This window comes from Pseudochaenichthys georgianus, chromosome 18 (assembly GCF_902827115.2).
Source record: "Pseudochaenichthys georgianus chromosome 18, fPseGeo1.2, whole genome shotgun sequence".
Lineage (NCBI taxonomy): Eukaryota > Metazoa > Chordata > Actinopteri > Perciformes > Channichthyidae > Pseudochaenichthys > Pseudochaenichthys georgianus.
The window spans coordinates 4,386,744-4,398,389 of NC_047520.1; the positions used below are offsets into that span (position 1 = coordinate 4,386,744).

The 11,646-nt window shown below is 42.1% G+C and overlaps 2 protein-coding genes across 2 annotated transcripts; one reads left to right on the forward strand and one right to left on the reverse strand.

Moving 5' to 3' along the window:
* Positions 1–2,322: 2,322 nt before the first annotated feature.
* Positions 2,323–3,330, reverse strand: LOC117464020 (trace amine-associated receptor 13c-like). The gene has a single exon (XM_034106551.1). The coding sequence runs from the start codon at positions 3,328–3,330 to the stop codon at positions 2,323–2,325; it is 1,008 nt and encodes a 335-aa protein (XP_033962442.1).
* A 4,022-nt stretch (positions 3,331–7,352) lies between these two features.
* Positions 7,353–9,943, forward strand: LOC117464021 (uncharacterized). The gene is made up of 4 exons (XM_071206634.1): positions 7,353–8,548; positions 9,038–9,147; positions 9,682–9,880; positions 9,940–9,943. Exons 1-4 carry the CDS (start codon positions 7,566–7,568, stop codon positions 9,941–9,943), a joined length of 1,296 nt encoding a protein of 431 aa, XP_071062735.1. The 5' UTR covers positions 7,353–7,565.
* The last annotated feature ends 1,703 nt before the right edge of the window (positions 9,944–11,646 follow it).

The window sequence follows — 11,646 nt, forward strand, 5'->3', positions numbered from 1 at the left end:
CAAATGGGTGTAACTTTTACTGCTTGTTGCTAGAATACTAAAATAGAAAACAACTAAATATTATATCATACTATTAACTATTGTTGTTTGAAGTGAACTTACCAAATATCTTTAGAAGTGGCAGTTGTGAGAGTGAAGTGGTATTGTTGAATGAATGATTTTTGTAAAAGATAAAACAAATACATATAGCAAGATAGAAACACATGACCAAATAAACTAGAGGCTTCTCTTTTAGAAGTACAACTTTACTCATGTGTATGACATTTACAGGTATATTGCACTACACTATGATTATTAATTGTGTTTGAAGGGCCCTACTATGCTTTTTAGCATTTTCCCTTTGCTGTGTTATACACCTTTTTGAACGCTGATGAGACTGAATAATCTGCAAGGAACGAACTAGCGGCAGAGAAATAATTATATCAGGGCCGTATTCATGGAGTCAACATTGGGGGGGACCAAAAATTCAATACAAATTTGAATACTAATTTCCTGCCATTCTAAATGAAAATACATAAAAAATCACTAACACATTGGATACTTTAAAACCTTGGGGGGGATGTCCCCCCCCCAATGTATATGGTGAATACGGCCCTGAATTATATATTAAAAGACAGCAACATCATAAGAGGCCAACCAGAGTGACAGAGTGTGTCAAGGATATGTGTGACCAGCTATCCAGGCCAGTCTCTAAAGACTTTCCAAGGTGTGAAAATGCTGCTGCCGGATTACTGACTGGAAGTATTGCTGATAATATGTCCACCATATCCTCTCAAAATACTCTGTCCAACAATATCAGCCTCATGAAGAAAGGTGTTTTCATGCTTATTAAAAATAGCAGAAAAACATGCATTCTTGTATACAGTAAAAGTACTTCATAGTTCTTGTGGGAGTATTTTCACTAGTACTGAGTCCAACAGGGTCGACGAATAACTAATGGCAAAAATAATTGTTTCCCTCATCAAACTTAGCAGAAGTGGCTTGATTTTTTTCTCAGGAGGGGACATTGACAAAGGATTTTATTTAAAACAACACACTAGAAGTACTTCCTTGTATTGTGGTAGTACGTGTAAGACTACTGAGTCCAGCAGTATCAATATCATTAAGAACTAATGGTACAATTGTCTTTTTAACACTCATCAAAGATAGCAGAAAACATGCATTATAGTTGGCTACTATGGAGGGGACTCTGACAGAGGAGTACTCACAAAGTACACCGTAAAATAACTTCAATGTATTGTTAGTAGTAGACTAACTAATACAAAGTCAAACAGTATCAATATTTTAAGAACTAATGGTAACATTTTATTTTTATCATTCATCAAAGATAGCAGAAAACATGCATTATGTAGCCTACTATGGAGGGGACTCTGACAGAGGATTACTCACAAAGTACATCGTAAAAGTACTTCATTTTATTTCTGGTAGCAGTCAAACTAGTACAGAGTCCAACAGTATCAGTTTTATTAATAACTTATGGTAACAAATATTTGTATCGATCATCAAATATAGCACGACAAAAAATGAAAAGCAGCTGATTTGAAAAAACAAATGCGAGAGGCGGCTGAGTTGACCGCAGTGCAGAATTGCTGTATAGTTTAAATCTCCTAACAGTGTTGTCCATGTTAGACATAGACTTATTATATTTACAGCCATTAATAACATTAATTTTCTGGGCTCAATATATGTCTGGGCCGTTTTCGTTGTGATCACTAAATTCACCTTGTTTCCCTTTGTTTATAATATTATCCCCGTTCCAAGCAAACGAGTGCTTTTGTTTTGAAATCACTTCCGTGAGTTTCGCCCCGCACCTCGCTCCAAGGACCATAGACCATTTAGTAAAGCAAAAAGGCCTCTCGTAGCTCTTCCGTTTACGTGTTTAATAAAGAAAAACAAATGGACGGTAGATACACGGATTGTTAACCTACTCTAGTTTCAATGACAAAACATAAACAATTGTTCGCATTTATTCATAGTAACACCTTTAGTTATTCAAGTTTCCATAAAAACAATAAAGTTCCTTATGTGGTAAATGTACCTTCGTTTAAATGGTGGCATTAACAGATTGAAATATTTTGACTTAATTGTAATTTTTACAATCATAATGACAATAAACTGGAATGCTCACCAAAAAGCTGTCACAGGAAAATAAGGCATAGTGCTGTCGTGCATTCATTGGCTGAGCAAGAGAGATCAGCGGCAGGGGAAAAAGCATAAGCGGCCGTCCATGCATCTTTCATCTAGGTTTTGTTTTATGTGTAACAAATGCATTCAAAGCCGCTCTTAATGCAATCATTTGCATACAAACACTCACCACTACTTTCACACTTTCAGCACATCTATGGTTGAAGAATGGGGGTTAAGTATTTTCAGATTGACAATAAGATAAAAGCATTTCTTAAACCAAGTGTAAAAGAAGGCATAGATTATTGGATTTAAGGTTGAGTTGAAGTAACCCAACCAAAGAAAAGCCTCAAAGACGGCAGCAGGTGTGATAAAGCCAATGTAGGCATCGATTATTGAGTTAATAAAAAACGGCATCCAACAAAAGATAAAGGCACCAAGCACAATACCCAGAGTCTTTGCAGCCTTATGCTCAGACTGTTTAACCAACCCTCTGTCCTTTGAACAATTGCCCATATCTCCAATCTTTCTGACATGCTCTTTTGCCACGATAAATATCTTAGTGTACAGACAAACCATAACAGTGCAGGGAAAGAAAAAGGCAATTACACCGTCCAGGATGCTCCAAAGGGGGTTAAAGAGAAGGTTACAACTGCCGAGGCACTTTATCGATTCCATATACTCCTCTAACCCTACTACGTTAGCCTTTGAGTAAAGTAGTCCATAAGAGAAGACGGCAGCCAACGCCCAGCTTGCACATACCATAATCCACGCCACTGACATGGTGATATTCCTAGAGTAATGCAGAGGATTACATATTGCTTGTTGCCTGTCCACCGCAATACAAACGAGGTGGAATATAGAGACAGAGGTAAGAAACATATCAAAACTTGAGTGAAGCATACAGAAATCATCCCCGTAAAACCAGCAGCCATGAATGGTCCGAATGGTGCTGAAGGGCATCACAGCGAGACCCACAAGAAGGTCCGAAAGAGCAAGAGATAAAACAAGCACATTGGTGGGATTATGCAACTGCTTGAAATGAGCTATTGATACCATGACAATAAAGTTCCCTAAAATGGTAACCAGCATACATGAAACAAACAACAAGTAAAGGGCGACTTTGCTCCCCGCATTGAACTGATCCGTAACACACGAGGCATTAGAGCCCGGGAAACAGAACTGCTCCTGAGTTCCCAACGTCATGATGGAACCAAAGATGTGATGCAGAGCCTCAACAGAGACACACGGATCTGTGTTAGGGTTGATGGCTGTCTGAGCCACACAAAAAAACAACTGCATAGACAACGCCTTCCAGTGTGACGTCCTGGGCCATCCAATCAGAGAGGGTTTCATCAATGTATGACATCACACAATATTTTGTGTTTTAGCAAGACTGACAAACAAACAGTTATGTCATTTTTAAACTGAGTAAAGGACATTTTGTAAAGACATACGCTGCAGTTGACATGTACTTGTGTTGAAAAGTGATGGGGTCATCAGAGGTCAGAAGATTTTAACTGGTCTTCAACATATACACTTTTAGGCAGTGTAATTGGGGGATCAAAGTCAGGTTAGATATATACCAAAACGGGGCTATAAAACTGACGAATACATGCGCAATAATTATCTTGGTGCGCAAGCTTTTTAAAAAACATTTTACAAATTGTACTTTTGGACCAACCCCAGTGTAAATGACACGGAACATTTGCAAATATTGCAGTCAAAATATATTAGGTAGAAAACTAAATGAATGAATACATGTTTTGAGCCATATTACTTGAGCTTTAGACCAAACAATTACAATGGGGGGCAATAGCAATATACAATAGTATAGCTCTTGAGTTTGAGTTTTTAAGCATTTTTTACTACAGTTGAAGCACCAGGCTTCCGGGAGTATACCATGAATAGTGGTTAAACAAGTGGTTTAACACGTGTACACTTTTGAAGGTTATCTCTGTTATGTTAATTGAAAAAGTAGTTTTTCAATATCTGAGTCATTTCTTGCATTTCGATAACTGTTTTGATGTGTTCCAGTCAGGCTTTCGACGCACCACAGCACTTAGACGGCTCTTATTAAGGTCTTCAATGACATCCACTTAAACACAGACAGTGGCCGACCTTCAGTGTTAGTATTATTAGATCTTAGTGCTGCATTTGACACTGTTAACCAGAACATATGACTAGACCGACTGGAAGACTTGGTCGGACTTTGGGAAACAGTTCTGAATTGGTTTGAATCCTACGTACGTAAAGGACAGAAAAAACATTGTTTCTAAAGGTAACTATACATCTGAGTTGACAACTATGACATGTGGGGTTCCTCAAGTCTCCATCTTGGGGCCTCTTTTCTTTGACATCTACATGCTACCACTCAGATAATGAAAAACACCATAATAATTTACCACAAAATAAGTTACTATAGCTATGCAGATGACACACAAATGTACATAACCATTTCACCAGGAGACTATGCTCCAATTCAAATTCAATCAATCAATCAATCAATCAATGTTTATTTATATAGCCCAATATCACAAATGTTACATTTGTCTCAGTGGTCTTCACAGTGTGTACAGAATATCAGTATGACAATACGACACCCTCTGTCCTTAGACCCTCACATCGTACAAGGAAAAACTTCCAAAGAAAACCCAGTTTAAAGGGAAAAATGGGAGAAACCTCAGGGAGAGCAACAGAGGAGGGATCCCTCTCCCAGGACGGACAGACGTGCAATAGATGCCGTGTGTAAATTGAAAAGATAATACATTTGCAACATAGGTAGTCCAAATGTTTGGAAATGCATGTGTGTATAATAGGAAGATGAATCCACGAGGATATCCATCCAGGACCTATGATCCAGGACCACAGCCACGACTCAAGATCCAGCGCTCGCGATCCAGGACACAGGACCGCAGGATCATCTATGACTCCGGATCCCAGCGTATATAGACACCAAAAAGAAAGACATTTGGGGAAGCTGGGTTAATCGGAACATGAGTGTACACGGGTATAGACAGAGAGAAGGAAGAAGTAAGATGTCCCCCGACAAACTAAGCCTATATCAGCAAAACTAGGGGCTGAATCTAATCAGCCCTAACTATAAGCTTTATCAAAAAGGAAGGTCTTAAGCGCACTCTTAAAAACGGATAGGGTGTCTGCCGCCCGAACACAAACTGGAAGCTGATTCCACAAATGTGGAGCTTGATAAGAAAAGGCTCTGGCTCCCATTGTACTTTTAAAGATTCTAGGAACAACCAACAACCCTGCATTCTTGGAACGCAATGCCCTAGTAGGACAGTAGGGTATAATGAGTTCTTTAAGGTAAGATGGCGCCTGCCCATTAAGGGCTTTGTAGGCGAGAAGAAGAATTTTAAATTCTATCCTGTGTTCTATAGGGAGCCAGTGTAAGGCAGCCAGAACAGGAGTAATGTGGTCCCTTTTCCTAACTCTGGTTAGTACACGAGCCGCAGCATTTTGAATCAGCTGAAGCGACTTGATTGACTTCTTAGTACTCCCTGATAATAGAGAGTTACAATAATCCAGCCTAGAAGTAACAAATGCATGGACTAGTTTCTCTGCATCGTTTTGAGGCAAGATATGCCTGATTTTTGCAATGTTACGTAGATGGAAGTAGGCGGTCCTTGAAATTGATTTTATGTGGGCGTTTGTTACGTGCCAGGCAGGCTGTACATGTGTGGTTTTCCTTCCCTCCTGGGTTTCTCTCTTCTCCCTGTCTTCTGCACAGCTAATCAGCAGCTGATCGGTATCTGCCTGTGCACCTGAGTCTGATGGCTGATTGGATCCTCTCACCCTCAGCTGGCCTATCAGCAACCAGGGCCGACCATAAAGGAGGCACCCAGGAAGTCTTCTCTCTCTCACTCTGGGCCTGTTGCTGAGGAAGGAACACGGCTGTGTTTAGCAACTAAAGCTATTTGAATAATCTGAACTTTGTTAATGTGTGTGTGTTGAGAGGTGGAGGAGTTAGGTAAGTCTGGGGTACCCTGTACATTTCTCACCACCGAGCTAACTATTGTTTAGACACACTAGGTAAGCGGATTGTTGCCACCCCTGTATATTGTTTTGTCAAATTCTTTGTAGTTAGTTAGTGAGGGTTTTTGTTTGAGTTTGGTTTCAAAGGATAGTTGTAGAGGTAGGCCTGGTTTTGTTATGCTTGTTTCTTTTGTTTGGCACAATCCTTTGACTCCTCCTCCTCCTCCTCACAAACAGAGTTTCTGTTTAATTGTATTATCTGATAGGTTACAAGGAATAAACCTTTTGTCAACCTTTACTCTGACTCTCTCATACTTATTGGTTGTACGTTATTGTCTCCAGGTCCCCTAGACCTTAGTGGGGACGTAACAAATGGGGGCTCGTCCGGGATCTCTATTTTCCTGAAATAAAAACAACCAATAATTGAGAAGTCATTGTAGGTGTTGTACATTGGCTGAAAAATGGGTTTTGACTTACAGGACTTTATTGAAAGTCCAAGTGTTGATACGTTGTATTCCTGTCGCAAAGATGACATGTTATGTATCGCAGCTCACTTTAACATTTCAGTAGACAAGTATAAAGTAAAAAAAGAGATAAGAGAGAAAATCCTGCAAAAACTAGAGGAGTTAAAGATTCTTGTAATCCCAAGCATGTCAACTCAGCCTAGGGCTGAGGTGTCTATTGAAGATGATAAGGAAAGAGTATTAGCTACACCTAGAGTTGACAAGTTTAGTCCTCAAGCTCCTCCTGCAACGCTTCCTAGGTTTGAGGCTTTCTCTCCGGGTAGCTTAGGTGCAAGTAGTGATGCCAAACTAAAAGTTCGTCTTGTCCGTCTTCAGATGGAGGGCCAGGAAAAGGAGCGTAGAGCGGACTATGAACACAGGCTGCAGATTCGCAAGTTAGAGATAGAAGCTGAGAAAGAAATCGCGTTAAAGCGGCTTGAAGTTGATGCCCTGAGAATCTCTTCAGAGCAGACATTTGAGAGGTCAAGACCTTCACATACAGTCTCTCATACAAAGAGTTTTGATGTTAGTAAAAATATTGCTTTAGTGCCAACTTTTAGAGAGTCAGAGGTTGACTCATATTTTTGTGCTTTTGAGAGAATTGCTACTGCACTGGTCTGGCCTAAAGACATGTGGCCAATCCTACTTCAGTGCAAATTAGTAGGTAAGGCTCAGGAAGTGGTATCTTCACTTTCTTTGGAAGAAAGCTTGCAGTACGAAGTGCTTAAAGAGTCGATATTGCGTGCTTATGAGCTTGTGCCGGAGGCCTACAGACAAAAGTTCAGAAACCATAAAAAGTCTGCTACGCAGACATTTGTTGAGTTTGCGCGAGAGAAGGGCATTCTCTTTGATAAATGGTGTGCGGCTAATGAAGTGAAGGATCATTTTGAGAGTCTTCGTCAGTTACTTCTCTTGGAAGATTTTAAGAATTCTTTGCCTGAAAGGATGGTGATATTCTTAAATGAACAGAAGGTTACTTCACTGGCTAAGGCAGCTGTTTTAGCAGATGAATTTATGCTCACTCACAAGACTGTGTTTTCTTCACCCTTGCGCCCAGATAGAGTTTCAATATCACAAACCGGAAGACCTGATCTTGGCCCAACAACTTTTGAAAGGTCTAGAGGACCACCATCACCTCCACGGGGGACCCGTGAGTGTAACTACTGCCATAAAACAGGACACCTTATTTCAGGGTGTCATTTCTTAAAGCGTAAACAACAATTTTCGCAACGCTTTCAAACGCCAAAAGGCATGGGACTCATTAAAGGAGTTTCCCTATCAGACATAGAAATGTCCCAGGAAGATGATGTACCTGATCCCTGTTTCAAACCCTTTATTTCCAAGGGCTTTGTTTCTTTAACAGGGGATCCTAAAGACCAGCTGCCAGTACAGGTACTTAGGGACACAGGAGGTTCTCAGTCCATTATTAGGGAAGGCATCTTACCTTTAACCTCCAGATCATCATGTGGATCAAGTGCTGTTGTTCAAGGGGTAGGCATGACACTAGTTGCGGCTCCTTTGCACAATGTTTATATTCACTCATCTCTTGTCAAAGGATTCTTTAAAGTAGCTGTCCTCCCTGCCTTGCCCATCAAAGGTGTTGATTTCATCCTCAGTAATGACTTGGCTGGGGGCAAAGTTAAGCCAGTACCTGAGGTCATTGATTCTCCTGATCTAAGTTTAGACGCAGAGAAATCAGCTGAAGTACCTCCCGAAATCTTTCCTGCTTGTGTTGTTACAAGGGCACAGTCAAAGAAATACGGAGAGGACTTGTCTGATTCTTTTCTTGCTACAGGGCAGTTTCTTGAAGACATGACAGTGTCGGACCGACTGCCAGAGGAGGCCCGGTCTGCTGGTGCTGGATCACCCAGTAACAGCTCAGAGCTTGTACAACTGCCTGCCACTCGGGAAGAATTCATGGCAGCCCAGTTAAGTGATGAAACACTTTCTAAATGTCTCTCTTCTGTTATCAGTCAGGAAGAGGCCAAGTCAAAGAAGATGGCCTACATTATGGAAGATCACCTATTAATGCGTCGCTGGATTAGTGATGCCTGTGAGGAGTCAGACTCCTTAGCAATTTATCAAGTTGTCGTGCCAACAACCTATCGTTCTCAGGTGATGTCCTTGGCTCATGATCATCCATGGTCAGGTCACATGGGGGTAACAAAAACATATCAAAGAGTTTTAAAACACTTCTTTTGGCCAGGACTTAAGTCTGATGTAGTTCTTTATTGTCGAACATGTCATGTGTGCCAAGTTGTTGGTAAACCGAATCAGGTGATTCACCCTGCTCCTCTCATTCCTATTCCGGTAATGGGAGAGCCATTTGAAAGGGTGATTGTGGATTGTGTGGGACCCTTACCTAAAACTAAAACTGGAAACCAGTTTCTCTTAACTGTCATGTGTGCTTCCACTAGGTTCCCAGAAGCCATCCCACTACGGAAAATTACTGCCCCGGTCATCACCAAGGCACTTCTGAAGTTTTTCTCCATGTTTGGTCTACCGAAGGTAGTTCAAACAGACCAAGGTACCAACTTCATGTCTAAAGTGTTTGCCCTGGTACTTGACACCTTAGGTATCAAGCATGTGACATCCAGCCCATATCATCCTGAAAGTCAGGGGGCATTAGAGAGGTTTCACCAGACTATGAAATGCATGTTAAGAAAACATTGCCATGAGTCTCATAAAGATTGGGATGACGGTGTTCCTTTAGTGTTATTTGCTGCCCGTGAAGCTGTTCAGGAGTCTCTAGGTTTTAGTCCTGCTGAGCTAGTGTTTGGACATGAGGTCAGAGGTCCTTTAAGGGTTCTTAAAGAGCATTTGATCATGCCTACGAAAACAGTTTGCAGTATCCCGGAGTATGTCGCCAAACTTAAGGATCGTCTAAATCGTGCTTGCTCCTTGGCTAGGGAAGCTTTGACCTCTACCCAGGGGAACATGAAGAAACGCTACGACCAGAAGGCGGTAGCACGCTTGTTTCAGCCAGGTGACAAGGTGTTGGTTCTATTGCCTGTACCTGGCTCTGCTCTGTCTACTAAATTTGCTGGTCCTTATGTTGTAGATAAGAAGCTCGGTGAAACAAACTACGTCATTCAAACACCTGACCGCAGACGTCCTACCAGAGTGTGTCATATCAACATGCTAAAGAAGTACTGCACCAGGGAAGACCAAAGTGAGTCTTCTAAAGCTCACCAGGTGGAGACAACCGTCTCTCCTATGGCTTCAGTTTCAAAGCTGAGCTCAAATGAGGATGAGGATGAGTTGGTGATGCGCAGTGCAACACCACAGGGGGAAAGACTAAGCAATACTGAGGTATTAGCTGATTTGCCCAATTACTTGTCTCATCTTCCTGATATCCAAGGAAGTGATATACAGAAATTGATATTTGACTTTGCATGTCTTTTTAATGACACTCCATCACAAACTTCTGTCCTAGCTCATGATGTGGTTTTGACCAACCCCTCGCCCATCAAACAGCGGGCGTACAGAGTTAACCCAGTTAAGAGAGAGGTTATGAAAAGGGAAGTTGAATATCTACTTAAAAACGGATTTGCAAGGCCTAGTTCCAGTCCCTGGAGTTCCCCTTGTGTGCTAGACACAAAGTCAGATGGCAGTCCCAGATTCTGCACTGACTTTCGCAAGGTTAATGCTGTCACTGTCCCCGATGCACACCCATTACCGCTCATTGATGACTGCATCGATGAAATTGGTCCTGCACAATTTGTCAGTAAACTGGACATGTTAAAGGGATACTGGCAAGTTCCTTTAACACAGCGTGCTTCTGACATCTCGGCCTTTGTGACACCTGACAGTTTCCTTCAGTATACTGTGATGCCTTTCGGTATGTGTAACGCACCTGCCACCTTTCAGAGGCTTGTAAATCTTGTATTAGGACATGTTCCAGACTGTAAGGCATATCTGGACGACATTGTTGTCTATTCTAAGGACTGGTCTAGCCACATGTCTACCTTAAGAGAAGTTTTTAAGTGCTTGTCGGCCGCATCCCTAACGCTTAACCTTGCCAAATGTGAGTTTGGAAAAGGTACCGTTCTCTACCTTGGTCAGCAGGTTGGTCGGGGGAAGGTGTGCCCTGCTGATGCAAAGATCAGGGCAATTGCCTCCCTCCCAGTGCCATCCACCAGGAGGGAACTTCGCCGCTTCCTAGGAATGGCAGGGTACTATCGCCGTTTCTGCAGAAACTTCTCATCGGTGGCGGCCCCACTCACTACGTTGACCAGTCCCTCAAAGTCTTTCGTTTGGTCCGGTGAGTGTCAGCAGTCATTTGAGAGCCTAAAAGGTATTCTGTGTTGTACTCCTGTTCTTTCTGCACCAGACTTTTCGAAGCCATTCAAGCTCGAGGTCGATGCCAGTGGAGTTGGGACAGGGGCTGTTCTTCTACAAGAAGATGCACAGGCTATCGATCACCCCGTGAGCTACTTCTCCCGAAAGTTCAACAAACATCAGTTGAAGTACTCTACTATTGAGAAAGAAGCTTTAGCTCTATTGTTTGCCTTGCAGCACTTTGAGGTGTATCTTGGCTCCAGTGTAAAACCTATTAAGGTATACACTGATCACAATCCGCTGGTTTTTCTTTCAAGGATGTACAACCACAATCAACGCGTTGGTCGTTGATTGTCCAGAACTACAACCTTGACATAAGCCATAAAAAGGGGTCCGATAATGTTCTTGCCGATGCACTATCTCGTGCTATGTAAATAGAAGGTTCATTGTAAGGGCCAAACATACTGTTTGGATTTATATGTGTGGGGGTGTTACGTGCCAGGCAGGCTGTACATGTGTGGTTTTCCTTCCCTCCTGGGTTTCTCTCTTCTCCCTGTCTTCTGCACAGCTAATCAGCAGCTGATCGGTATCTGCCTGTGCACCTGAGTCTGATGGCTGATTGGATCCTCTCACCCTCAGCTGGCCTATCAGCAACCAGGGCCGACCATAAAGGAGGCACCCAGGAAGTCTTCTCTCTCTCACTCTGGGCCTGTTGCTGAGGAAGGAACACGGCTGTGTTTAGCAA

Excerpts from the sequence above, each read along its gene's own strand:
- LOC117464020 (XM_034106551.1), bottom strand. The coding sequence starts at position 3,330 with ATGACGTTGGGAACTCAGGAGCAGTTCTGTTTCCCGGGCTCTAATGCC.
- LOC117464021 (XM_071206634.1), top strand. The coding sequence starts at position 7,566 with ATGGTGATATTCTTAAATGAACAGAAGGTTACTTCACTGGCTAAGGCA. Across the intron at positions 8,549-9,037 it reads GAAGAATTCATGGCAGCCCA|GTTCCCAGAAGCCATCCCAC; the intron begins GTTAAGTGATGA and ends TGCTTCCACTAG. Across the intron at positions 9,148-9,681 it reads GGTAGTTCAAACAGACCAAG|ATAAGAAGCTCGGTGAAACA; the intron begins GTACCAACTTCA and ends CTTATGTTGTAG.